The sequence below is a fragment of the Phoenix dactylifera genome, chromosome 7 (genome assembly GCF_009389715.1).
Source record: "Phoenix dactylifera cultivar Barhee BC4 chromosome 7, palm_55x_up_171113_PBpolish2nd_filt_p, whole genome shotgun sequence".
In the NCBI taxonomy this organism is placed as follows: Eukaryota; Viridiplantae; Streptophyta; class Magnoliopsida; order Arecales; family Arecaceae; genus Phoenix; species Phoenix dactylifera.
Window position 1 is genome coordinate 4,795,954 of NC_052398.1, and position 25,768 is coordinate 4,821,721.

The following is a 25,768-nucleotide window of genomic DNA, read 5'->3' on the forward strand; positions in this document are numbered from 1 at the left end:
ATTTTTTGCTGCACCTGAATTGGGCTAAAGATCCCCCATAGATATATCTCGTTTAAATTTTGGATTAAAGTGCAACCAAATATAGTTTTTGCCAAAGAAGAGAGTATATTCATGGAGGCTTACCTGACAGTTTTTGGCTAAGGCTATCAAATTGAAGGCACTACTAGGGCTTATTAACAAAGACTCTAGTGATTGCTCTCCAAGTATGAAGCCAATTCCACCTTCATTGCGGGGTTTGGCTTCCCTTGGGAGAGAGCTATATCTCCGTGGCTTGCTATGCAGCCTAAAATTACATGTGGGGCTCATCTACTAGCCTTTATAATGCTTTATAGTGTTTAGAGGTTTGATGGATACCGAGGAAGGTTTGCCTTCATCATGTAGCCTAAAATGCCTTAAAAAAAAAAAAAAGCTGAGATAGATGCATAAAGTCGGACTGTTTGGACTCAAATAAATGGTTTAACTCCATGGTACCACCTCGATTATAAGAAAGATTTATCCTATGGTTTTTATCATCTGATTTTTTTTCAAGCCAGGTCTTATTTATAATTATATCCTAAATTTCATGAAAATACGATGTTTCTAAAAGTGGGTTATCTTCATCTACCCCCTCTTTCGTAGGTAGGATTTAAAATGATGTCACAATACGATGACTTCGCCAATATACCTACAGCCAGAATGATTTGATATAAATTCTTGTTTGAATCATATAGGTATAATAAGTTTAGTAGGGTGAAACAACATTTAAACCCAACTAGAGGCTTATAAGCTGTATGCCTCCTTTGCTATCCAATATTTAGAAGAGATTTTCTGATTTTGTCAGGGAACCATCGTGGCGTGGCCGGCCATTTTTTTTTAAAAAAAACCCGGCATCTGGACCTGTTAAAGAAAAGCAGACCCAACCCTGCCCGGTTCATTGACCGGTCCGGCCCGTATGCAAGACGCGAGGAAGCGCCCCATCAGCGTTAAGATCACCGCCTGCACCCCTCTTGCAAAAGTTGCTGGCTTGCTGCGTCCCCAAGTAAGGTTTAACTTCTCCGTCTGGTATCGTCCGTCTCTTTCTCTCTCACTTCCTTCCGTCTTTCGGCGCGATCCAAGAAGAAGAGAAGAGAGGGGCGGCGCGGCTGGCGGCCGGGGACGACTTGAGAAGGAGGAGATGGCGGTGGTGAGCTCCGCGAGCGGCCTCCTGGCGATGCTTCACGAGCCGCACCCAGCGCTAAAGCTCCACGCCCTCGACAAGCTCAACTCCCTCGTTCCCCTATTCTGGCCCGAGATCTCCACCAGCGTACCCACCATGTGAGCGCCACCCGTAACCTAAACCCTAAATCCTGGCCCTTTCCCTCTCTTTCCTCCCGCTTTCTGGCTCCTTGCCATGTTTTTTCCTCTTTTTATTCTAATAGTTAGGGTTTCTTGATTGGTTGCTCGGGTTGCATCGCTACGGTTTCTTTGTGGTCGGGTGATTTGTATGCTCAATTAAGAATATTGGTGTGAAACTCTGCAGAGGTCTGTGAATTGGGGGCTTGGGTTGGGGGGCGCATATAATCTCGCCACCTATCGCAAGACTTGATCCTTTTTATTGTAGATCGGTTTTTGATTTTGTTGGTCTCGTTGGAAGAAATTCAAAGTTTCATCAATCAACCTATTGACATCTTCTGTCAAGAAATTAAATTTCCCAGCTTCTTGGCGAAGTATAAATAGAATTCACTGATTTTTTTCCTGTGCTCTGTAGTGAAAGTTTATATGAAGACGAGGAGTTTGATCAGAGGCAACTTGCTGCATTGGTCGTTTCTAAGGTTGTGTGTGTGTGTGTGTGTATTTCCTTTGGCTACCTCTCTATGTTGAGTTCATAATATGTAATATTTAGATCACAACTGTGAGCTGTCATTCCTGACATGGGATGTAATTGTTGCTCTTGCACAGGTCTTTTACTACCTTGGAGAGCTCAATGACTCATTATCATATGCCCTCGGTGCTGGACCATTGTTTGATGTCTCTGAGGATTCTGATTATGCTCATACTCTTCTCGGTATGAATTTCTTTTCATTTTCTTGATAATTATTTGGTCTCTCTTCTGAGTGGCTGTGGTTCTGATCCATTTTTCTTCCTTCTTGGTTCAGCTAAGGCACTAGATGAATATGCTAGTCTTAGGTCCAAGGCTACAAAGCCAAGTGAAGAGGAAGAAAAGGTGGATCCACGACTGGAGGCTATAGTGGAAAGAATGTTGGACAAGTATGTCAGTGAATTAATCCTTTCTAGGACCACTTTAACTCTTATATCATGGCAAATATTCTTATTTTTTTTAATTTAGGTGTATTTTGGATGGAAAATATCAACAAGCCATGGGAATGGCTGTTGAATGTAGAAGGCTGGACAAGCTGGAGGAAGCAATTAGTCGCAGTGATAATGTGCAAGGGGCGCTTTCATACTGCATCAATCTTTCCCATTCTTTTGTAAGCCATAGAGAATACCGCTGTGAGGTAAGGACATCTTTGCGATAGAAGTTCCTCATTTGATTTAATAATGAGATTAAGGTTTCGTACAAGAAAGAATCAGAAGGAAAGAAGAGTTTTTGTTGTCAGTTTCATACCTAACCATGTTTGTTATACTTTATGCACTTTTCATTCTCTTACTACATTGTCTTGAGAGTTGAAAAGGCTTTGCATCCTAAGCAAAATATCAAACAGTTGGTATATATGAACATGATGAGTGCAATCACTATATGGAGGTATTGTTTTTAACAGATGGTTTATTCGATAACAATGTACCTACATTTACTCCTTTATGAAAATGGCGGTAATCTCACTGAATGAACAACTACTATGCTACCATTTGCTTCCGAAATGGCTTAGTTGTTTTAACAGGCTTGTTTTCTAGAATATGAAAATGACAAATCCCTGGTTGGCACCCTCCTCTCAAAGTGAGAGGTCCAAGGTTCAAACCTGAGTGGTGGCAAATAACCACCATGGTCTCAAAAAAAAAGAAAAAGAAAAATGATAGAAACCAATGTGCATTATATAGACAGTGAGATATGCTTAAATATGACATATAAATATAACTTGCAAGAGCTTGCTTTTTTTTTTTAATTCTGATGGGTATCTACTCAATAACATCTGAAAGGAATCTATTTATTGAGTTAAATTTTGAAACTAACATCATCATAAGTTCAATGAAAATTCAAATATCTAATGTATATAAGTTGTGAGACTTGATATAGGATACAAGGATTTATTGAACTTTTATAGATAGCAATGTTCGCCATTAAAAGATATGGTAGGATTAGTATTTTTGTCTTGATGGTTTTTTTTCATAGACCGATTATGTGCATTCAAGTACAATCACTTATTTCTTTATTTTATATACTTTTGAAAATGTGCTATGTAGATGTTTAATAGGAGCTAGAGAATATTTAAGGAAGGCATCATCATTGAATGAAATGAATATACGCAATCCATAAGAATTTTGCTGGAACATGATTTGGGAATATGCATGTAGGATTTGCATTTAAGAGATATGGATTATTCTTAAAAGAAGGGTGCCACCACTGTATAGAATCTTCATAGAAGATGTTGAAAATGATATAAATTTTTAATTAAAAAAATTTCTTGATGATCAACTCAAGATTAGCTTGTTCCTGACTTTCAAAATTGTGGGGGTGAATATTTGCTAAGTTTCTTAAGACAGTAAATTGTTTGAGCTGGAAACACATTGAAAATGCTCTAAAAAATGCTAGTGGTCTTTGCTTGGCGATTTATGTTAGAACGAGTACTCTTTCAAATAAATGTTTAGTGGGCTATGTATGTATGTACATATAGGTTTGTTTCTATGTACTTTCTTCCTTTATAATTATAAAAATATTTTCAATGGGTTAAATAGAGTGGATTTGTTACTTTTGCAACTTGGGACCCGTTTTCTAGGTTATCGCAAATTCAAGCTGTTATGACTTATGAGCAATATTTCTGTTACACTCAATAGGATAACCTTGCTCTTGCAAATGTTGCTAGTTAAAAGATGTACTTTCAGTAGATGATGAAGTAACTTGGAGATCTCATAACAAGGAGAAAATGGTTTTGCTATTGACAAAGGCGAATGGATTTGGAAATCTCATAAAAAGAATCTGAGATAATTTATGCACTTGCTTTTCTTCTTTGATCACTTGTTTGTGATCCTTTTAATGAATTCTTGGTTTTGTTTTATGGTGTCTCCAATGCCTGATGTTAACTAAAGCTTTTTTGATGTGCATTAATTGCGGTGAAGTCCTTGTTTTGTGGGAGCAAAGTGATTGTCCTTGTGAATTTCCACTATCCTTGAACTTGCTTAATTTGATGGACATCTGATCTGCCTCATTGTCTGTGCATGTAACACAAGTGATGTCATCTGTGATACTGTCTTAACTGTTTCACTACAAGCATGCTTATTTTCAATTTACTGGGGTGCAAAGACTACTTCTGATCTGAAAATAGGTAGGACGAAACACATTAATAAGTGTGATTACCCATGCATCCCTTCTCTCTATACATAATTGCTATGCTTGGGCGTGCCTTCTCTAGGAGCAGGCTGCATTTCCCCTGCATTGGCTGGGTTACATGCAGCACACGTGTCCAGCACTAGTGAGAATAAATGAAATGGGCAGGTATTAAAGAAAACTCTTCATTGAGTATCAAAAGGTGGATTTATCATACGGCACATTTTACATGTGAGATTGAATGATGCAGCATATAGGCAGCTGGCAGAGCAGCCTATGAAAGTTTGTAACATAGTTCTCTTTCTGTTATTCATATTCTGATTTTGTTTTCTGGTTTTTGTTCTCCACATTTTAATAGATGCTGCTGACATAACATTCTTGCATGCTCCAAGGGTGGTGGGACATTGACTGGGTTCTGAGCCTCTTGTTAGTATTAATAGACTTTGCAAGGTCCAGTGTGTTTGGCTTGGTTGTTTTTCGTTGTATGTAAGTGAAATTGAAAACTTTGGCAATATATCAATTGGGGCTACTTGCTCTTAAAAATCCACCGACTGAATTGATTCATATGCCCAGTTGTTTGATTAATGTGTTCTGATACCTGTTTTACATGCAACTTGCATGTCTATGATGGAGTGTTTGAGAGGGGAAAACCATAAGAGAGCTATGTTACTTATGGTTATTGAATTGCTGAACATATTCTTGCAGGACACTTTTCAGGGGACAATTATCTCACAAGGATCATATATATTATATACTGAGCAAAGAATTTTGATTTTTTTTTCAAAGAAATCTTGAATCCTACATATAGAACACCAGAGGTGCCCTATGTTTTATTTTCATAGTTCTAACCTATCATGTCTCTAAACAGTACATGAGAAACATAATTTACAAAATACATTTATGGAACATCAGGAAAATAGTTGTGAGACATATATGGCTGAGTTAGGCTCATATAGATTAAGATTTGTTGGGTAATTAGGGCCTATAAAGCATGTTTCTTTTATGAGTCATCTATATTGCCACATAATCGGTCATAGAGCCTATAAATTCAGACATATTTATCTTTTAATAGTTACTATTTTCTGGAAACTTTCAATTCATTGACATTCGCAGTGGTCAGTTCCCAGAGTACCAAGCTTCAACCAACATAGCTTAGGGGTCCTTCTAGTTTTGCAGCAATGGAAATAATAAATCCTCATTCTTCTCTTTGTTATGATTGCAGGTTCTCCATCTTCTAGTTAAAATATATCAAAGATTGCCGTCTCCTGATTACTTAAGCATCTGCCAATGTCTCATGTTTCTAAATGAACATGAAGCTGTTGCAAGCATTCTGGAAAAACTTCTGCTATCTGGCAGCAAGGTACTTGCTCTATTTTCCAAGTGTTTTGCATGCTTGATTACGAAAACTAACGGAGTGTTGTCATATATAAATTTCAGGATGATGCTCTCCTGGCATTTCAGATTGCCTTCGATCTGGTGGAAAATGAACATCAAGCCTTCCTGCTAAATGTGAGAAATCGTCTTGCAGACTTGACGTCTGAAGCTTTAAATCGTGCAAACCCTGACCATGGGTCTACTCTACCAAGTTCCCAAAATGAAAGTGCAAGCATAGACAATTCAATGGCTGCAACAGAGGATGTTCACATGGCAGAAGGTTCTCATGCTCCTAATGGTAGCGTACATAGTGTGGATTCAGTTGAAGTTGCATATGCTGAGAACCTTGCGAAAATAAAACGAATTTTGTCTGGGGAGATGTCAATACAGCTGACATTACAATTATTATACAGCCACAACAGGTGAGGCAAAAGATTTGTCCATAGTCTTGATATCTACCCTTCCTTTCAGAGGCTTAATTTAGTGAACTAGTGAAAATAAATGCAATATTTTTTTGTTTATAGGTCGGATCTTTTGATTCTGAAGACAATAAAACAGTCTGTGGAAATGAGGAACAGTGTATGCCATAGTGCAACTATATGTGCTAATGCAATAATGCATGCAGGAACAACTGTGGACACATTTCTTAGAGAAAACCTGGTATTCGTTAAGTATATTAATCTGTAGTTACATAGTGCCTATTTTCGTTCTTGCTGTCTTGGTTCTTCTAATAGTCACTGTTGGCATCTGACTTTAACATCAACTGTTTCATGTCATCATTTGCCAGGAATGGTTAAGTAGAGCAACAAACTGGGCTAAATTTAGTGCTACTGCGGGATTAGGGGTTATCCACAAGGGTCACCTTCAGCAAGGCAGGTCTCTGATGGCACCATACCTACCTCAGAGTGGTGCTGTGGGTGGCGGTAGTCCATACTCAGAAGGTGGTGCCCTTTATGCTCTAGGCTTGATTCATGCCAATCATGGCGAAGGCATCAAACAATTCCTTCGTGAAAGCCTCCGTAATACTAGTGCTGAGGTGCTCCTTGCCCTTTGCAGATACAATGCATGCTTATGATTTTTTGAAGTTTAGACCTTCAAATTTCTGAACCTTCATGACTCTGCAAACTGATTTGTATTTAACAGGTTATCCAGCATGGTGCATGCTTGGGTCTGGGATTGGCAGCTCTAGGAACGGCAGATGAGGAGATATTTGAGGATGTGAAAAATGTCCTTTACACAGACAGTGCAGTGGCTGGTGAAGCTGCTGGTATCAGCATGGGATTACTTATGGTTGGGACTGCAAGTGAGAAAGCAAGTGAGATGCTTGCTTACGCACATGATACACAACATGAGAAGATCATTAGGTAAGCATGGTCTTAAAATATTGGGCGTAAAGCCTACCATCTATGTCGCATTGAACTAACTGATGTTTGTTGGAATGGAACAATAGACTTCATGTCATCCCATAATATTTTGATGCTACAGGATATTGTTGTCAAGATTTCTTGATAGACAAAAAGAATTCTCATTGTTCTTCTTGCACAAGTCCTCAAGATTTACATCTTATGAAGATTTACATTCTTATGAAGCTGAGACACATCATTTGTCATAATGAGTCTATGATGCAGAGTACGAGAATTGTTTTGAAGCTGCTTAAGTTCAGTTCTCATGTTTGTGTTATTTGGTCCAGGGGTTTGTCGCTCGGAATTGCATTGACAGTCTATGGAAGGGAAGAAGAAGCTGATACTTTGATTGAACAAATGACTAGAGATCAAGATCCTATACTTCGTTATGGTGGTATGTATGCTTTGGCTTTGGCCTATAGGGGGACGTCAAACAACAAGGCCATCCACCAGTTGCTGCATTTTGCTGTATCAGATGTCAGTGATGATGTACGGAGAACAGCTGTTCTAGCCCTTGGATTTGTCTTATATTCTGAACCCGAGCAGGTCAGTTTGCTAACGCTGAATTTTGTAGTTGAGTTGCATTTATGTTGATGTGTGTGAGATTTTATGTTGGACCTCCACTTTGCAAAAGTAGCAGAAGCACCACAATTAGTCAATGTTAGGGTGGCAATGAATTGGGTTGAGTCGGATCAAGAATCTCTCAACCCATACCCAACCATTTATATCAGTTTAAAAAGAATAAATCCATATCCGACACATTTATTTTATATCGGCATATGTCCACAGGCCTTGTACTTGATCTGCATACCTGATTGACAGTTCATTTGTCAGTTATATACTTTAGTAAACGAAAACAAAATGAAGCCAAAAATAGAGGATCAAAGATTGCAGAAATAAAGTGAAGGAGGTGTGATGAATCCTAAATGTGCTGCACCCTCCATTTTTCTCTTCTGTGTATTTTATCCATTGTCTGACTCTTCAGTTTTGTAGCCTTACTGGTCATCACAACCAACCTTGGCGAAGCCATGGCCCACTGTACAACAAACACTATTTTAGGAGTTTAAGGATGGATTTAGAAGTTTGTTCAACCCATGGTGCCCCACCAGGTCGGTAGGGCTGAACCTTATACCCAGCCCATTTAAAATCAGGTTGGCATGTCTAGCGTAGAAATTGCTGCTCCTAGTCTGTGTAGACATTTGAAAATCTGTTAGCAGGAGTAGAGTGCTGATATGCGAAGACAAATAATTTAGGCTGCACATTGTTTGTTTTCTGTACCTTTATTTACTTGGTTAATAAATATCCATCGTCGAGTTCAAAGTTCCGAACTAAATTGCTCTATACATTAGGGATAAGCAGTTGGATTTTTCATTCTTTTTTATTTTGTTACTTTGTTTGCTTATTTTGTGGTAGTGGCAACTTTGTAATCCATTAAGTGCCCTTTTTAAATAATTAAGAAAAATGACAATTGTAGGAAGTTATGTAGAAGTCCTGTGCCGTAATTATTGTTCTTGATTTCTTATGGCCTTGCAGACCCCAAGAATTGTTTCCCTGCTCTCTGAATCTTACAATCCACATGTGCGGTATGGTGCGGCTCTAGCAGTAGGCATTTCCTGTGCAGGTACAGGGCTGGGTGAAGCCATTTCTTTGCTGGAGCCTCTTACATCAGATGTTGTGGACTTTGTTCGCCAGGGGGCCCTTATAGCGATGGCTATGGTTATGATCCAGATTAATGAATCCTGTGACTCTCGTGTAGGGACATTCAGGTATATTTCTTTTTGCTGCGTTCAGGTCATGTTATACACATCTTTGATAATTGGTTTGACTTGTGCACCTTTGTTGTCAACATGTCTAGGCGACAACTGGAGAAAATAATTCTTGATAAGCATGAAGATACAATGAGCAAGATGGGTGCCATATTGGCTTCTGGAATTCTTGATGCTGGTGGAAGGAATGTTACGATTAAGCTGCTATCCAAAACTAAGCATGATAAAATCACAGCAGTTGTTGGGCTTGCAGTTTTCAGCCAGTTCTGGTATTGGTATCCCCTTCTCTATTTCATAAGCCTGTCGTTCTCTCCCACTGCCTTCATTGGACTCAATTATGATCTGAAAGTTCCTAGATTTGAGTTCTTATCAAACGTCAAGCCTTCCCTGTTTGAGTATCAACACCCAACCACACCTCCGACATCAACTTCAGCTGTCAAGTTACCCACTGCTATTTTATCAACAACTGCAAAAGCAAAATCAAAAGCAAAGAAGGATGCAGAACGTAAAGCTAGTTCTGAGAAGTCATCTGGTGAAGATGCTTCAATGGATTCAAGTTCTGGAAAGGGTCCTAAATCTTCAGAGAAGGATGCTGATGGGATACAGGTAATTTGCAATTTTAATTGCTGCTGCAGCAATCATGCCATAATTCTGCTCATAACAATGGATGCCTAATTTTATTTGTAATGATAATTTAACATAATTGCAGTTTTTGCATGTCTTGGTGGGAAACCCCTTTTTGAAGCAACCTTTTGATCTAATTGACCGCCTAATGATATTTTGCAAGCAAACCTTGAATTTGTTGGTAATCTTCTATCTAGCTAGGGAATATGATATATTGTGTGAAATTATACTGATTTATGTTTCATATGAATATTAAAAAGGGACTGTGCCAAGTTGAAGCTGGATTGAGTCTTAGGGCTGTATTAGTAAACAGCTTGCGTCTGCTTGTTTACTTGCTTTGACATATATAGCATTGTTGCAGATTTATTACATGCATGTATAAGGATATGAGTATGCGGTCATTGATATATCCATGCTTTTCCGCAAGCCAGTTCTTCTTGTGGCATGCCTTCTTCACTTGAAATGTGGATACATCTCAATTATTTTTTTTCTATCCTTTGTCATAAGTTCAGCTTATTAGTTTGTAATCTCGATGATGGGTCATTTTATGATAATTACAAGCTTCTTCGAGGTTCTTTCATTCTGGCTTCGGAAAACCTCGTTGTTTTATTTATGTTTTGAAAGCTGATGAAATATGCCAGTTAACAAATATCACCCAACACTCAGGTGGACAGCTCTTCTGAGAAGAAGGTGGAGCCCGAGCCATCTTTTGAGATTTTGACAAATCCAGCGAGGGTTGTACCTGCTCAAGAGAAGTACATAAGATTTTTGGATGGTAGCCGATATGTGCCTGTGAAGCTGGCACCCTCTGGTTTTGTTCTCTTGAGGGATCTTCAGCCAACTGAAGCTGAGGTTATTGCTCTTACTGATGCACCGTCAAACACCTCTGGTGCTGGAACCACCACCGCTCCTCATCAGGGATCAGGTTCTTCATCAATGGTTGTAGATGAGGATCCTCAGCCCCCACAACCTTTTGAATATACTGCATGAAGTTTTATGGCCTAGCCCATAACTATGAATGATGGTTGGTGGTTCATGTCTGTGTGGGGATATGAATCTGTTTTTTCTTTTTACTATTGGTTTTTGTGTTACTCCATAATTTTTTTTACTCTTCATTTTGAATAGTTTACTGTTAAATTTGTTGGGAAGGGAAGAATGTACACGTCAATTGCAAAATAGCTGGGTCTCTGACATTAAAAGCGTTGGGGCTTTGGCAGAAGGATGTACTACAAACAGATTCCCTACCCAACTCTTTATCTGAACTCCGCTTCAGACTGACAAACATGATAAAGTTAAGTTTGATCCTTTCTAGTGTTAGCAATCGTTAATCTTTTTCCAGGTGGTGAATTGATATTCATGTTAGGATTTTGTATTGAAGTTTCACATGTACTGGGAATATAATGTCTGAACCATTAGTAGCTAAGCAGGTAGTTTTAGTGCTTGCAAGCATGCATCATCTGTTCAACTGATCGTTACGCAGGATAACCTTTCTGTCCGCAACTGCATGTGGCTTTCGTCTTGTGCCAATTACGTCCGCATAACAAATATATCTTTGAATGTTTGGATTTCATGTACGCAGAGCTAAGTTCCTAGTCTATTTTCCGTCAGAGATGAAATCTTGCTCCCATTTAAATTTTTTTGTTTTATATGTTCTCCTAAAATTCTCCGTTTCAAATCTTAATATAACGGACTTATGATCCAAATATGCTTGGGCCAATTGTGGAACCCGGTTGTTGATGGGTTGTTGTCCTTTTCTTATTTATATATATAAACATTTTAGCATATTGGAAGGGAAACAGATGACAGGAATTTGGCAGATGAATTGTTCGCCTGCTCAAATTCGTTGAACAAGATACAGATGTCAATTAGCATGAGCGCGAAAATTCACCAAGACCTAGAGCAAGACAAAATGAGGATGGTTCAACAAGCCCTGTGATTCAGATGCATTGATGGTTAAAATCTGTGGGAGCTTCACCTCCTATACGTCTGTGAATTTTAGGGTCCTCATGTTAGATATACTGCAACCTATTGGACCATCATTGTCATGGTTAAAGCACCTGCATGAACAATCCGAACTCTGCAAATTAAAATACCGCATAGAATATAAAACTAATAACATAATCTTAAAATACACATTTAAGTTCCTTCTATAGACACTCAAAATACATGAACTAAGTTTGTGCAATCTTATAGAAAACACATTAACAGGATCTGCTTGATTTGGTTATTAAGGTCATCTAGCAGAAGTTCGACTGAGCGAGTCCGAGCATCGGCAAGTTTTACAGGGTTAAAATCTTAGTTTTATTTCTTTTTTAAAAATCAGTAATAGTGAGGAATTTCTAGATTTTTTATAAAAACTGTGTACAAAATTTAGTTTTACAATTACATGGTAATTCTCACTTCCAGTTAGAAGTGAGAATCGCCTACTGTATAAACAGACCTTTGTTTAACAAAAGATTAAAACTTCGTTGTCATCCTACGGAAACCAAGGAACACCTTGGTTAAGGACAAACCTCGATGCAGAAATTTTCATAGATCGGATGTCTAGTAGGCGCTCTAACTCCATAATTACGCTCAGGATCAATTATGGTTACTGTGTCATCATAACTAGCGTAGCTCTCCAAGAATGTCTTGCCAAGCATGCTCTCTGGAAGGTTTTTAGCATATACAGCTTCGTATCTGAAGTAAAAGATGAAAAGGGTGACGTTTAAAGAGTAAATGAGATCCCAGCCATGCACTCTAAAGTTAGCCATGCTCTAGAAGCAAAATAGTTTGGTTACTTTTTTCATGAATAGAAGGGTAAATCAACATTAGATGCAAACATAGAGGTCTCATTAACTAAAATTAAAATTTTCATGCTCTGCACAAGAAAAGCTCAGATCTTAGAAATCAGATAACGAAATTGCCTGCGTGTCCGCAAAAAAAAATCAAGAGAAGCTTTGGTTATAAGCAACTCAATGTTCTCCTCTTCATATTCATCAGAATTTGTTTCATCCACATTTTCAAGCTCAGTCCCATTATCCAGTGAATGGAACTAGGAGGCAGTTGCTGCAGATTTAATCGTCTTGCATCCCATAAAAGTACCCATAACAGATCATAATCTGCCCCACCAACACTACCAAAAGCATAGTTTGTTACAAAGCCATGGATATATGAAAGTTTTATGGTGCCTTTCTCTTGGGAAGACCCTGCCTATGTATTTCATTAAAAAAAAGAAAAGTATTTAAAGTTGCAATTTAGCGGCAAATTGCACCCTGAAAGAGTGAATTCAAGCTTAAGTAGCCAGTTACCTGAGTCCATAATTTGTACAAAAATCCCTTCTGGCCTCACCCAAAAAGATTAATCAGAATATATTATTTAAGTTCCTTAGCCCTATATAAGTACCTAAGATCTATCCAGTACATAACCGATATAAGACTAAATACATGCTTGCATTGGTTCTTGCAAGTGGCTACTTCTACTGAAGCTGAGGCAAGCGTTCTACTTCTTTACCGGCCTGCCGATAAAAAAATTGCTATATCAAGTCAATGACAAGCGTCCTCCCTGTTTCTTTGCATTGTTGGAGAGGTAGCAACTCCTTATTCTTAATCTTTTATGCAGTGGCGATGCTATGGTTAGCTAAAAGGGATGTGGAGATGCAGAGTTTTTTTGTGTCGAGGGAAGTTCAATGCCCTAGTGGCTATACATACTTATTCAGCCATGCTGTTTCCAAGCATGCTTTTCACCTTTTTACCAATCATCATGCTGCTGCCACAGATATTTAGATCTTAATGACGTGTTTGGATGGCTGACCAACTTAACAAAAGTTAATATCTCCCACATGAGTGTGAAGGTGTAAAAGACACCCCAAAAGAAGTGAAAAAGGTTGGAAGGGGTGGAGAAGTCTTATTAAGACCCAAGATTTTCAGGTCCTTTTCGCTGAACTGATGTCTTTATACGGAACCTCACCAGAAAAATTGGTGAAAAAAAATTTATCCGTCATTCCGTTGCCGGGACTCGAACCCGGGTCTCTCGGGTGAGAGCCGAGTAAACTAACCAACTAGACTACAACGGATGATGGAAGGTTCTTTATTATGCTAACTAAGAAGCATGCAACTCACCATGAACATAATCTTAAGCTTGCATGTATGTATTTGAGGCAAATTGCGCACAGTTAATCCCCCCCCAAAAAAAAAAAAGGTGCGAAAATGTCAGAATTTGTGAGCAAATTGTAGATCAATATATATTACAATTTCTCTAAAATAGAAAGAATTGTTTAACAAAGAGGGGGAAAGAAGAAAGTGCAATTAGCAATTCTAAAAAATGGCTAAATCAGCAGTATAGGTAGGAAGAATTGCTGAACAAGCATATATATTGTTAGAAAAAGGAATCAAGACTGATGATTGAATATTGATTTGAATAGAAAGATGAAAAGGTATTCATGAAAAGAAAATGGGGGTTTCAGATGGCCTTCACAGTACAAACTAGCATACATCAGATCTCTCGCATACCAAAGACTTTTCTCTCTTTTTTTTTTCTTTAATGTGTGTTTCTTAATTAACAACAGAATGATAATGAACGGCTTTGGTGCGATACCTCAGGATATGTGTCAGGTTTTTTATAGAGGAAGCAAGTGCAGCTACTGCATGATTGCTGCCTAATGACACATCACTGAACAGATTCTGACGACCAAGAATACAAAGAGCTGCCATGGAGATTTTAACATTGGGGATGAAAGTTCATAAAAGAATCTATGAACGCAGCAACCAAGAATACAAAGAGATGTCATAGAGGTGCAAACAATAATAGCAGCAACGTGCATCCAAAAGCAAGGTTTTTCGCAGTATGAGTCGCAAAAATTATCAGTTGATTGGCTATCCATATGATATCTAGCTTACCTAAGATGTGTTTTGTTTGATTAGATATATATTAGCTAATATGATGAGCCACCTCAAGCTAGAGTTTGGTTCGTGAAGTGTTGTCGTTAGAGCCAGAAATGGGCTCGGGCTAGCCCGAGGCCCATCGAGCCAGGTCGACTTCAGATTGGGCTATGGGCTAGGATTAGGTTTAAATAAGGAGTCCATCTATTTTTTGGACTAGGCTCGGACATACCATTGTCCCAGCCTGAGCCCCCGGAACGGAGCCTGAATTTAGGTCCAAACAAGTCTCAAATCCTTTATCATCTTTTCTTAAATCTTTGAGCTCACAACTACCGCTAGAATCTTTTTAAAGCATAATAGTTGGATGTGATTCAAAAGATGTTAAAATGGTTAGAGTTCTGAATCGTCAATAAGAAAGTCGTTTGCAGTTCAATGAATCGTACTCAACTCTACAAATTCAAATCGGCCCTAAGCTTAGGCTTGGGCCTAGGTTTTTTTAAAATTTTTCGAGCCCAAGTCTGGCCAGAAATCTGAAAAAAAATTGAGTTTGGCATGGGTAGAGGTTGGGCTGGCCTAGCCCGGCCCATTTCCAGCCCTAATCGCCATATTTTTATGTTATCTTGATATGGCACAAGGTTGTCATGAGTGAAAATGGGTAAAGGGACATTATTTAAGTTGGGTAAGTCTACATGGGTTAGATTAGATACAAGTTAGAAAAATATCATCCAATTTACATATTAGAATGGGTTTAGATCACCCACATTTTCAAGGAACCCAAACTCGCAAAAGAAAATCTCTACATTATCTTTGAAAGGCTTTGTCGGTGGAGACATGCAAGTAATTAGTAATACAAAAAATCATGCCATTGGAGAGAACAATATCCATCTTGCATCAAGCAAACGAAACTCATGGTTACTTCTAAATCCAATTATGTTTCAATTTCTTTGATCATGATAATAAATACTATGCCAATAAAGATCATAATAAAACAAATTATGCCGACAAGTGTTATGACCTATGAGAAACATTGGAGTAACCTCGTAATTTTTTCAATATTTTTTGAAGAAAAAAGATCCATGATGTCTAATATCATGCAATTTGTATGATCTTAAGACTCAAACTCTATGTTTGGACATTGCATATCATCAACACACAATGAAGTACATGATCTTATTGACATGAAAGCTAGAATGCAAACATCTCTTAAAAATGAAGCATGTGCTTTATGACACGAATTAAGTTATATCCAGAAAAGCATCTATCTATTTTCTAACAAGCTCTCTTTCTTAGTACCTTACAATAAGAAATAAGTTCTTGGACTACTCAAAACATTTAAATTGAATTGAATTCCTTTTTATAACATTCCATCGGAACAATATAACCCATGGATAATTCAAGCTAATATAAAAAAACAAAATCCATTAGTTCTATAACTTCTATAAAGTTCATTATTCAGTTAGGGCTACCCTTGAAATAAAGTCCAAAATTGTTAATATTGTAACACCATTAAGATCTAAGTCATTCAGACAACAAGCTTCCAAACGCCGGCACGCGTGTTCCACGTGCCACATGCTGTCCAATAAAACATACGGTTACATACGAAGTACTCCGTACCCCAACCTCACGTCTACGATGCCAAAAAAGTGCATCACCGTATGCGCGTATCGTTCCTCTCTCCATATCCTGTCGGATAACGCGTGAAGGGTTTTGGGGTCAGGGTTAGGGTTTTGGCGAAACCCTTAGGGAAATGATCGAGAAACCATGTGTGCGTGGGCTCATCCATCTCCGATTGCATCAAGGTTAAGAATTCCCCCTTCGATCGATCGCCTTCCATCTGCAAGTCTTGCATTCTTCATTCCTTCCCCCGTAAGTTCTTCTCTTCCGCGGATTTCCTGGAGGTCCGGTTTCTCTTTGAATCCGAGGCGGTTCCGGAAGTTGCGTATATGGTTTTCCGCCGCCTCCAATGGCCCGAATCCGCCAGCCTTCGTGGAAGGGCCAGCCGTGGACGAAGCACGGGAGGCCGTCATGGAGATGCTGCAAGAATTCGGAGCTTCGGAAGGGGACTCGACGGTTATCGCTTCGAATTCTCCCAAGTATATAGAGATGCTCGTGGGTAACGTTCGAGAATTGGATGAGCACGGTCTATGGAGTTCATGGAATGCCGAGATGGAAGAAGAAAGGGTGGACTTTATTAGTCTTAGTTTTAAGAAGAATGTGTACCGCATGGCGAAGAGTAAAGGAGATGGCGGGATACTACCCCTTTTGGAAAGCATTGGTCTCAAGCTCTCCTCTGCCATGCTTATTGCCAGGTATCTGTCTTCGGAACGGCTTCCCGAGCTAATCGAAAAGGTGAGTAATTCAATTCTCATGTTCACATTCAATTTTAATTTGTATGAGATAAGATGCAAAGGCACCAGGATTTTAGATTTTTTTTTCTGTGTCCCATTTGATTCCATCATCAGTTCTCCAATACTGAAATTACATGCAAAAGAAAACTAGAATTAGTCTAGCCCTACATCTTTTGAGTTCTTGAGTTTAATAGCCTTCTTCGTCCCCCACCCTAACAAAAAGAAAAGAAGAAGAAGAAAGGAGGGGTGTGTTGCCTGCTAAGGAGTCTCACTCCTGTCTTGATGTTTTTGAGCGTGCATGTACCACTGCTTCTGATTACGGGCTCTCAATGTTCTTTATGACTAATCTTTTTTTATGAAAATAACTACAACTTGTTCGCATTTGATGTTCTTTCATGGTGATGCTTCTCTGAACTACCCCCAACTCGTCTTCCCCGTTCCATTCTTTCTTGATCCAGGCAACTTAGTAGCAGTGTCTATTGAATTGATTTCTTTTTTTTACACTACTCGTCTAAACTTGCCATTGTTTATGGTAGGCCTTCATATTAACAACCCCACACTTCTCTCCTGCTCCCATTCTTCCCGGGTTGCACTTTCAGCAAAAACAATCACCAGCACCAGTGCAACTTCCATGCAACTGTATAGAACAAATTAAGTTTACATGCCCTTGTTATTTTATTTACTCTACTTTTCATGAAAAAGAAACTTTTCCTTTTCCTTCTTAACGACCAAAAACTTGAAGAATTTTAGGGTTCTCTCCTCGTGCTTCATTCTTTTATTACTTTTCTTCATGTGTTCAAAACAAGCACATCCCAAGTGTAATGTTCACTAAAGTTGATGGTAAACCCATCTATAAGTCATGCCACTTATGATTTCAGAATTCTATAGTCATAATACTTTTGGCTTGGTTTTTAACATCTTTCCATGATTCAAGGCATACTCAAGAGAGGAGAGAATAAGGAGTGTTTAGTATGGCAAGTTTGTGAATGGAGTATCTACCTTTATTTGGCATCTATATCGCTTCTTAAAAGTAAAGAATTGTAATATATGTTGGGAGCTACACATTTTTGTCCTTTGGTTTAATCATAATGGCTTGTAACTTAGAATAACAAAAACATTGTTTTTCACTTACTGCAATTTTATAAAGGAATCTTCGGAAATAGATGTACGATTTTGATGGATAATTTGTTGCATGAGACGGTTGAGGAGTTGTAAGAGATGATGATGATTGCGTTACTTTTCATCTTTTCCCTCAAAAAAAGGGGACAAAATGGGTGTTGACAATGGAGATGTGATACTAAAAATTGTGATTGCAGACCATTATTGACTTTCTGATAAGGGTCATGGAAGTGAATTTCATGTTAGTGGTCTCTTTTTCATTGTATTTTTGTGGCTTCTTATCAGTGCATGAAGGTGCTGACCCTGAATACTTGAGACAAAACTTGATGGTTGTGGTTAAGGTATTCATGCATAATGGTATGCTTACTTTGTTCAGCCTACGCAAGTGGGTCTGCTGGGGGAGGAAATGGGTTGGTGGGCAGGTTGGTAATTGTGTAACACATATGGGTACACTTACTTTGCTCATCATGCACAAGTGGTCCTGCTGGGGAGGGAATGGGCTGGTGGTCAGTCAGTAATCACCTAAGTCACCTATATGCGAGCTTCATATTACTGTATAAGAAAGAACTGTTTCCTCAATTATTTTGTGATAAAACTTTTTGTTACCAATGGAGGTACTTTACTTTCTTCAGTCTTTTTAATCATATCTACACTTATCATAGCTGTCAAATTATCTTGATATCCTCAAATTTGGTGTAGGAAATAAATATTTCTAATGTAGTTTTCTGAGTTACTAAAGTTGGAGTCATTAGTTTGGTCTTTCATCGGCTGGTTGGAATCTACATTGTTTGATCATTTGTGCATTGTTCACAGGTAAAATTTGTGAAGGAAATGCTATTTTCAAACAGTGGTTATGAGGTTGTCGTAGGAAGAAATGCAAAACGCATGATGATGCACCTATCAATTTTTATAGATGAGGATATTCAGAGTACTTTATCATTTTTCGAAAAAGTGAGTTACATTTTATTTTATTGTTCTGGAAAATCTTTCCTAATCTTTTTTTTCAGTTATCGACATTTTTATATATACTATTTACATATCTTTGTTGAACCTTCAGAATATACCATCCTTTCCTAAAATTTATATTGATATTGCAGATGGAGGCAAGACATGGTGTTTTGAACATGATAGCATATGAAGATGCCTCATTTCCATACATGATTGAATCATTTCCAAGGCTTCTTTTGTGCTCAACAGAAAACCATTTGAAACCATTGGTTGGTTTTCTTGAACTAGTTGGAGTGTCTAAAGCAAGGATTTCTGCTATACTTTTATCATTTCCTCCCATCATTTTCTACGATATTGAGAAAGAAATGAAGCCAAGAATTCGTGCCCTGGAGAAGGTATCCAAGTATCCAACCTAAAAAAATTTAGAGATGCCTTGTGTGGATTTCATGCATTATTTGCATATATGATTTCTTCCATTAAGAGCATAAAAATTTTTTGTTACCATTAAAACAATTTCCTCTAAGAGTTGAGTCATTTGTTTTTGAGTTTCCCTGCAGAATTCTAGTATCGATGTGATTTTAAATGCATAATATATATGGTAATAAGTAATATTCTAACTTCTTTAATCACCTTGCTTCTATTACGACTTCAGCTATCTAGCTTCTTGTGATTGTGATGAGCCTGAGCTAGTGGTTAGATCCATATATGAAATTTATTCCTCAAACTGATGCTCTTCTAACTGAAATACAATTTTTCAGAGTTCATGGCTTCATGCACTTCTTTATGTACTCATTCTCTGGAATAGAAGTTATGTTAGAGTCATTCATTATTTGATAAGGGACTGCAAAATAGCTTTAATCTGACACCTCAGATTAAAGGCATGCTTCATAAAACATTCTTGACAACCAAAATGTAGCTGTTTAAAACTTATATTAGAAAGTTTACAGTGGAGAACTGCAAAGTTGTAAAGTGTTACTTTTTTCTTGAATATTACTGTGAAAGATCCTGACTGCCTTCGAACATAAAGAATGGAATGATTAGCTGATTATGGAAAAGTATTCTGGTATGGCATATGGAGGCAGTTTTTCCTTGAAGCCATATTGCATAGCCTAGTTAGTCATGAGGTGATTGTTTATGGTAGCTAGGGCATTGCCAAGATTAAATACTGAGGGAAAATACAAGCAGCTGATAATTGTTCCTTTCTCCAAGAGTTGTGCCCTACTTGTAGAAATGCTTGTACAGGCACATAATTTATGTCAGTATTAATAATAATTTCCTTTTCCTTTGTTGATCCTTTACCGTTTGTAGAATTATTATCTGTTGAAATTAACTGGTTATGGTAAGTCCCCCAAAATTCCATTCAGTAGAACTTATATTTCCATCACAAATTCTATTAAATGCATTTTCTTGTCATTGTTCTAGGCAGGTGTCAGAGACAAGGATATTGGTAGGATGCTATTAAAATATCCATGGATTCTTTCATCAAGCATTCAAAGGAATTATGCAAATATACTTGCATTCTTCAATGAAAGAAAGGTAGCATCAATCAATTCAAGCTGCAGCATTGTATCATTGGGATATATAGATATTCAAAACCGATTGTTTTTGGATGGGACTAGTTTAATTATATTATTCTCATGATTATTAAAAAGGGCACAAACAGTTCAATTCACATAGGTAATACATACCAGTTACGTCATTCTTTAGACATATCTCCATTTTTATTGTGGATCATGTCTCACCATGCCAAATCTGGTGTGAGAATAATTGCCAAATTATAGTAACTAATAATTTTTTGCGAGAGTAGGTGCCAAATTTTAATGTTGATTTGCAAAAATTTCTTTTCCTGCTAAAAAGCTAGGTATTAGTTTTTCATGGCGTTTGGCAAGGAGATGATTTTGGGTTTTTTGGGAGAAAATATTTTTTAAAAAATTAGTTACCTAGACATGTAGCAGCATCTCATGCTCTTGACTGTATTTTTTGTAAACTTGTTTGATGGATTTTAGATTGACATTGGAGACTTCTATAGTCTTTATATGCTTCTCTTCCATATATGGATGCAATGTTAACTTTTATTTCTTGTAATCATCACAGTAAACTTTAGCAAAAGGTTTTCTTATCTCAGGTTCCAAAGTCTAGTGTGGATCTTGCCATCAAAAGTTGGCCCCATTTGTTAGGATGTTCAATTCAGAAGTTGAAGCTAATTGTGGAGCAACTTAATCAATTAGGTGTTAATAAGAAAATGCTGGTCCCAGTAATCACTTCAAGTCCACAGCTGCTACTGAAAAAACCAAATGAGTTTCTGGAGGTGTGTATTTGATATCTTATGTTATGGGCTTTCCCTGCTAGTCTCTTTTTTACATGCTATTCATTCTTATATAATTATTTGTTTGTGCTTTATACACGTGAGAAACTTATTGCATTATGTGGCATAAAGAGATGAACCTAGAATATAAAGCTTAAAGTTCATGCCAATTTTTATAATTGATTCAATAAAAGACCAGCATATTGTCCATTCGTTCTATTTGATAGGACTTGATTTCTTCTACAGGCATATCAGATAATGTCACAAAATATTAACAGTAGACTCGTGGGACTCATAAATTAGAATTTTGTGAAGTTAGTTTTTAGTATCTAGGCTTGCTTTGCTATGTTAGACCTTGTGTTATTCCATCTCACACTCTTTTCAAGCTAGAGGAACTCTAGCAGGATGCTATGCAGTCACATTAGCTCGAACTGTGTGACCAATAAGGTAGATTTTGCTGCCTACCAGTTGATCTTTCTGTGTCTTGTGTAGGTTCCTCTCATGTAAAATTGAGTTGCCTAAGAATGCTGCGCAGACTGGTAGGAGGTTGACTTTAATTTAGAGCGAGCAGTGAAATGATCTTAAACCTTGATGGATCATAGTCCATAGACCAACACCAACTATATGGATACGGTTCAGCAGCTGTTTTTGACATTTGAGAATGTGTTTAGCTGAATTTACAACATCTTTTTATGGAGACAATTTTGGCTAGAGTTAGTTGCTTGGCTTTTGGACACTATCTCGTATCATTGGTCCACCTGTTGTCAATTTCAATACATTGCCCATCTGAGAATTGTTAGTTTCGCATCCTTTAAATTAAAACTATCTGGTTGATTTTTTAAATGCTCAACATTGTGGATTAAAGTATATGCAGTTATCTACTAACATTTGTTAGGGGATTTTGTCAAGTGCTCTATTATCTTGTACCATCAAATATTTAATTCAATACTTCCTTGACTTTTGCAACTTACATGAAAATGGCTAAGTCTGATGAATATTTGAAATGCTACAAGTATTTCATGTTATTCACCTTGAACAAATGAAGTTCTAGTAGCGAGCCTTTGTTAGTTTTGGCCTGTTCCTTATTTGATCAACTATTTAACTGTATTAAGGCTGAGAAGTGGCATTTAAACTTCAAAAGTGTTGGCTACAGTATTGACTTTTTTTGATGCTTTCATGTATGCTGATAAGTTCTTCTTGATATCTTCTGAAAGTTATTTTGTCCTGATAGGTGGTTTCTTATATGGAGGAAGTTGGTTTTGATGGAAAAACCATAGGGAGGATCTTATGTCGCTGCCCAGAAATATTTGCCGCTAGTGTCGACAACACCCTCAGGAAGAAAGTCAAATTCCTCACTGATTTTGGCATCTCGAAGGGCTGTCTTCCTCGGGTTATTAGAAAATATCCAGAGCTGCTTCTGTTAGACATCAATAACACATTAATGCCAAGGTAAATCATCAAATAGTCTTGTGAGTATGGAGTTTATTATATGTTTCATTGTTCTTATATAACAAAGTTTTATGGGGTCTTTTGATGACTGGTGTTTCTGTGTAGAAATTTCCCTGTATTTCTATGCTGCTGGCTTCGTGGGAGGGTCCATGAGCAAATTTGTTTTCTTTCTCTTTAAATATATCTCATAATAGTGTTGTGTTATTTTGACTGTCATAGTATGAGGTCATGAAATGCCTCTGATCCTCGCTTTTTAAAATGTCCTAGGGCTAATATTTCACATGCTGATATCCTTAAAAGTCTGATTTCTTGATAAGTGAGAAGATGGAGGTTTTATCCAGGCATGTTAGACATAATTACCTGTAAATCTGGGGATGCCTATTGCCCATTTTCACATTTTCCATTTCCTGCACTTCCAGCACCCCAACGGATTCCAGGATTTTGCAAATATCTTCCATGCCGGTTTAATTATGCGAGATAATAATTGCAACAACATGATTGCTTGTAAGTATATATGGCCATTTTGTTAATGTTGGCGCCTGTGATTTGCAGAATGAGGTATTTGATGGGAATTGGGCTGTCTAAGAGGGAGGTTTGCTCCATGATCTGTAAATTTTCTCCTCTTTTGGGCTACAGCATCGAGATTGTTTTGAATCCAAAGCTCGAATTCTTCTTGAGCACCATGAAGAAGCCCCTGAAGGAACTTGTGGAATATCCAAGGTATTTCAGTTATTCTCTGGACAAGAAAATAAAGCCCAGATTCTGGATACTCAAGACCAGAAATGTTGAGTGCAGTTTGAAAGATATGTTAGCAAAGAATGATGAAGACTTTGCGGCAGAGTACATGGGTATCGGGAGACTGCTTGTGGTGCCTTCTCCTGTTCCAAAAGGAGGGGAAAACTAGTTTGGCAGCACATATTCATTTACCCAGCTGAAATTGACAGGGCTGGTCTCATGTCGTACCAGGTATTCTATGATCGACGCACAGCAATACCAATATGAAATGACCGCGAAGCTGGCAGTGGTGGTGCGATAAGATACCAAATGATACTAAATTACCATCAGGCATTGATCTTCGCTGAATCCATCATTGTGGCTAATTGAGGTGGGACACCTGCAGATGATGCTGGACGACAAAGACAATTTTATCATAGGTACAATACAATTTTATCAATTTTACTCTTTCCTTGAAGAGGTGCGGTGGTATGTCACTTGTGCTTGTACTGCTTAGCCCAAAAGAGGAGAATTTTATCAAAAGGTTTTCTTATCTCAGGTTCCAAAGTCTAGTGTGGATCTTGCCATCAAAAGTTGGCCCCATTTGTTAGGATGTTCAATTCAGAAGATGAAGCTAATTGTGGAATAGCTTAATCAATTAGGTGTTAATAAGAAAATGCTGGTCCCAGTAATCATCCTCCTAATGGATCATCAGAAAGTTTTACTGCATGTATTACAATTCTTCTCATGTTCCAAATTTTAGATGTTGCATATAAAACAACTCTGAATATATGTATAAATTTTTTTTCCGTTTACTATTTCGTGTGGAAGCATCTAATCACTGCTGTCGGGCATTCTCCCTGTTTCTAGATTTCTTATCAGGCAAAGCTGGGTCAATTTTAAAGGACCTGCAAACTGGAAGCCTGCATGTCAGGTGTGGATTTGATCAACATCGGTGGTTCCCACCTCAGCCACCCACGGCCACCCCGCAACCTCCCATGGTAATCAGCCACTGCCTTCCATCTTCTCGTCAGATGTTTCTACGGAAGCCTTACCGTATGCTTTTATCTTTAATCTTCCTATTAGATCAACGGATGGAACTGCGATATTCCATTTCTTGTGGATGGAAGCCACTTTGCTGAAGCAGAGTTTGGTCCACTTGTGTCTGTTTGGTTACCCAAAATCTTCATCGAAGTCTCTTCCGTTCCAGAACCCTCTTCTTCAGTCCCAGTTCGGTGTTTTTGTTGTTTTTTCACTCTGGTAATTTCGGGAATGAATTGGCTTATTAATGCACTTCGTCGGCATCCCTTTTTTTATTGCAAACCAAATGCAAGAAGTAACTACTGTACTTTTCTAAAATGCACTCGGCTAGAAGGCATTATTTTGGTGGGGATGATCATCCCTCCCCTGGACGGTTGGAGGCCACAAAGTTTTACTTGAAGTTGGATAGGTGCATGCTCATGCATTAGCACGAGCGGGGACAATGGAGCGTGCTATTGGGTTGATCCCATTGTGGGTGCCAATTGTAGGCTAATGTGTACATAAAATGATGTTGGTTGAGGAATTAGCTTAGCTTGTCTGCATTCTCCCGAGAGCTTCTCTTTAAGGAGATTTCTGATTTAAACCCTGGCGATGACACATCTATTAGTATACAAAATTTTTAGATTGTTGATGTTTAATTACACTACTGGTACCCTATGTGCAAGTGAATGGTCCCTACGGGTATCATGGTGTTCTTTGGTGCCTGCAGTTGCTTCTTTGTCTACACCTGTGTAGGTCAGGCGTTGAAAAAGTTACATGCAAGGTACGTCACCAATGGTACTTCTTTTCTGAATTCCTATACATTTATGCTACAAAGCCTAAACTTGTAACCCAGGCGTCGGCAATTACGGATCAAATCCATGAACTGCAATAATCTCGGTAGGGGAAAACTGCGCTCTTGATGTATCATAATCCGGCAAAAAAAAAAAAATCAATCAATTTCAAAGCGCACCGGGCAACTCTCTCTCTCTCTCCAATTTTTCCGGTAGTTGCCTGCTTGAAGTTTAGGCGTTGGACTTCCTTGTAACTAATTACGGTGGTACTAATCTGTCCATGTACGTACCATAATGTTTCGCTTTATTCTTTTAGACAAGTTTCATGGTCAATATTGACCATGCACAGTCTTGGAGTCATACTTCCTTGCTGGAGAAAGACCCAAAAGAAACAGTAAAATGTAGACGTTCCATATAAGGCGCAAAACAAAACTGATCACTCTGGTTGTGCTTGGTCTTTATGTTTTATCATTCACTAAAGCAATAGATACTTTCATGCTAGAAGATTTATACTAAAATTATTATATTCCAATCCTGCTGTTCTTTTATTGCTGACATGAGCAGATCACTACCTTCAATATATCTT

The 25,768-nt window shown here is 38.1% G+C and overlaps 2 protein-coding genes and 1 non-coding gene across 9 annotated transcripts; 2 read left to right on the top strand and 1 right to left on the bottom strand.

The window, feature by feature from the left end:
- The first annotated feature begins 983 nt into the window (after nucleotides 1-983).
- LOC103702253 (26S proteasome non-ATPase regulatory subunit 1 homolog A-like) lies at nucleotides 984-10,982 on the top strand. Of its 2 annotated transcripts, none has more exons than XM_008784586.4 (14): nucleotides 984-1,293; nucleotides 1,727-1,790; nucleotides 1,918-2,023; nucleotides 2,115-2,226; nucleotides 2,306-2,474; nucleotides 5,682-5,819; nucleotides 5,897-6,255; nucleotides 6,358-6,499; nucleotides 6,621-6,869; nucleotides 6,977-7,197; nucleotides 7,524-7,782; nucleotides 8,770-9,002; nucleotides 9,092-9,608; nucleotides 10,293-10,982. In XM_008784586.4, exons 1-14 carry the CDS (start codon nucleotides 1,154-1,156, stop codon nucleotides 10,614-10,616), a joined length of 3,033 nt encoding a protein of 1,010 aa, XP_008782808.2. In that variant the 5' UTR covers nucleotides 984-1,153; the 3' UTR covers nucleotides 10,617-10,982. The 2 variants fall into 2 exon arrangements, with proteins under 2 accessions (XP_008782808.2, XP_008782809.2); XM_008784587.4 differs by having other exon boundaries at nucleotides 6,358-6,493.
- Nucleotides 10,983-13,607: 2,625 nt separating this feature from the next.
- TRNAE-CUC lies at nucleotides 13,608-13,680 on the bottom strand. Its single transcript has one exon. It is a non-coding gene; the product is annotated as a tRNA-Glu (tRNA).
- A 2,480-nt stretch (nucleotides 13,681-16,160) lies between these two features.
- On the top strand, nucleotides 16,161-24,992 carry LOC103702252 (transcription termination factor MTERF2, chloroplastic). Of its 6 annotated transcripts, none has more exons than XR_003384702.2 (8): nucleotides 16,161-16,834; nucleotides 18,766-18,903; nucleotides 19,050-19,295; nucleotides 20,323-20,436; nucleotides 21,026-21,208; nucleotides 22,437-22,654; nucleotides 24,239-24,369; nucleotides 24,455-24,992. XR_003384702.2 is itself a non-coding variant. In XM_039128008.1 (7 exons), exons 1-7 carry the CDS (start codon nucleotides 16,247-16,249, stop codon nucleotides 22,965-22,967), a joined length of 1,533 nt encoding a protein of 510 aa, XP_038983936.1. In that variant the 5' UTR covers nucleotides 16,161-16,246; the 3' UTR covers nucleotides 22,968-23,144. The 6 variants fall into 6 exon arrangements, 3 of the variants coding, with proteins under 3 accessions (XP_038983936.1, XP_038983935.1, XP_008782806.2); XR_003384701.2 differs by lacking the exon at nucleotides 24,455-24,992 and adding an exon at nucleotides 23,207-23,808 and having other exon boundaries at nucleotides 16,164-16,834; nucleotides 24,239-24,365; XR_603278.4 differs by lacking the exons at nucleotides 24,239-24,369; nucleotides 24,455-24,992 and adding exons at nucleotides 23,207-23,808; nucleotides 23,928-24,183 and having other exon boundaries at nucleotides 16,164-16,834.
- The last annotated feature ends 776 nt before the right edge of the window (nucleotides 24,993-25,768 follow it).

Excerpts from the sequence above, each read along its gene's own strand:
- LOC103702253 (XM_008784586.4), top strand. The coding sequence starts at position 1,154 with ATGGCGGTGGTGAGCTCCGCGAGCGGCCTCCTGGCGATGCTTCACGAG. Across the intron at positions 6,870-6,976 it reads TCCGTAATACTAGTGCTGAG|GTTATCCAGCATGGTGCATG; the intron begins GTGCTCCTTGCC and ends TGTATTTAACAG. Across the intron at positions 9,609-10,292 it reads AGGATGCTGATGGGATACAG|GTGGACAGCTCTTCTGAGAA; the intron begins GTAATTTGCAAT and ends CCCAACACTCAG.
- LOC103702252 (XM_008784584.4), top strand. The coding sequence starts at position 16,247 with ATGTGTGCGTGGGCTCATCCATCTCCGATTGCATCAAGGTTAAGAATT. Across the intron at positions 19,296-20,322 it reads GAATTCGTGCCCTGGAGAAG|GCAGGTGTCAGAGACAAGGA; the intron begins GTATCCAAGTAT and ends TCATTGTTCTAG. Across the intron at positions 22,655-23,206 it reads AATAACACATTAATGCCAAG|AATGAGGTATTTGATGGGAA; the intron begins GTAAATCATCAA and ends TGTGATTTGCAG.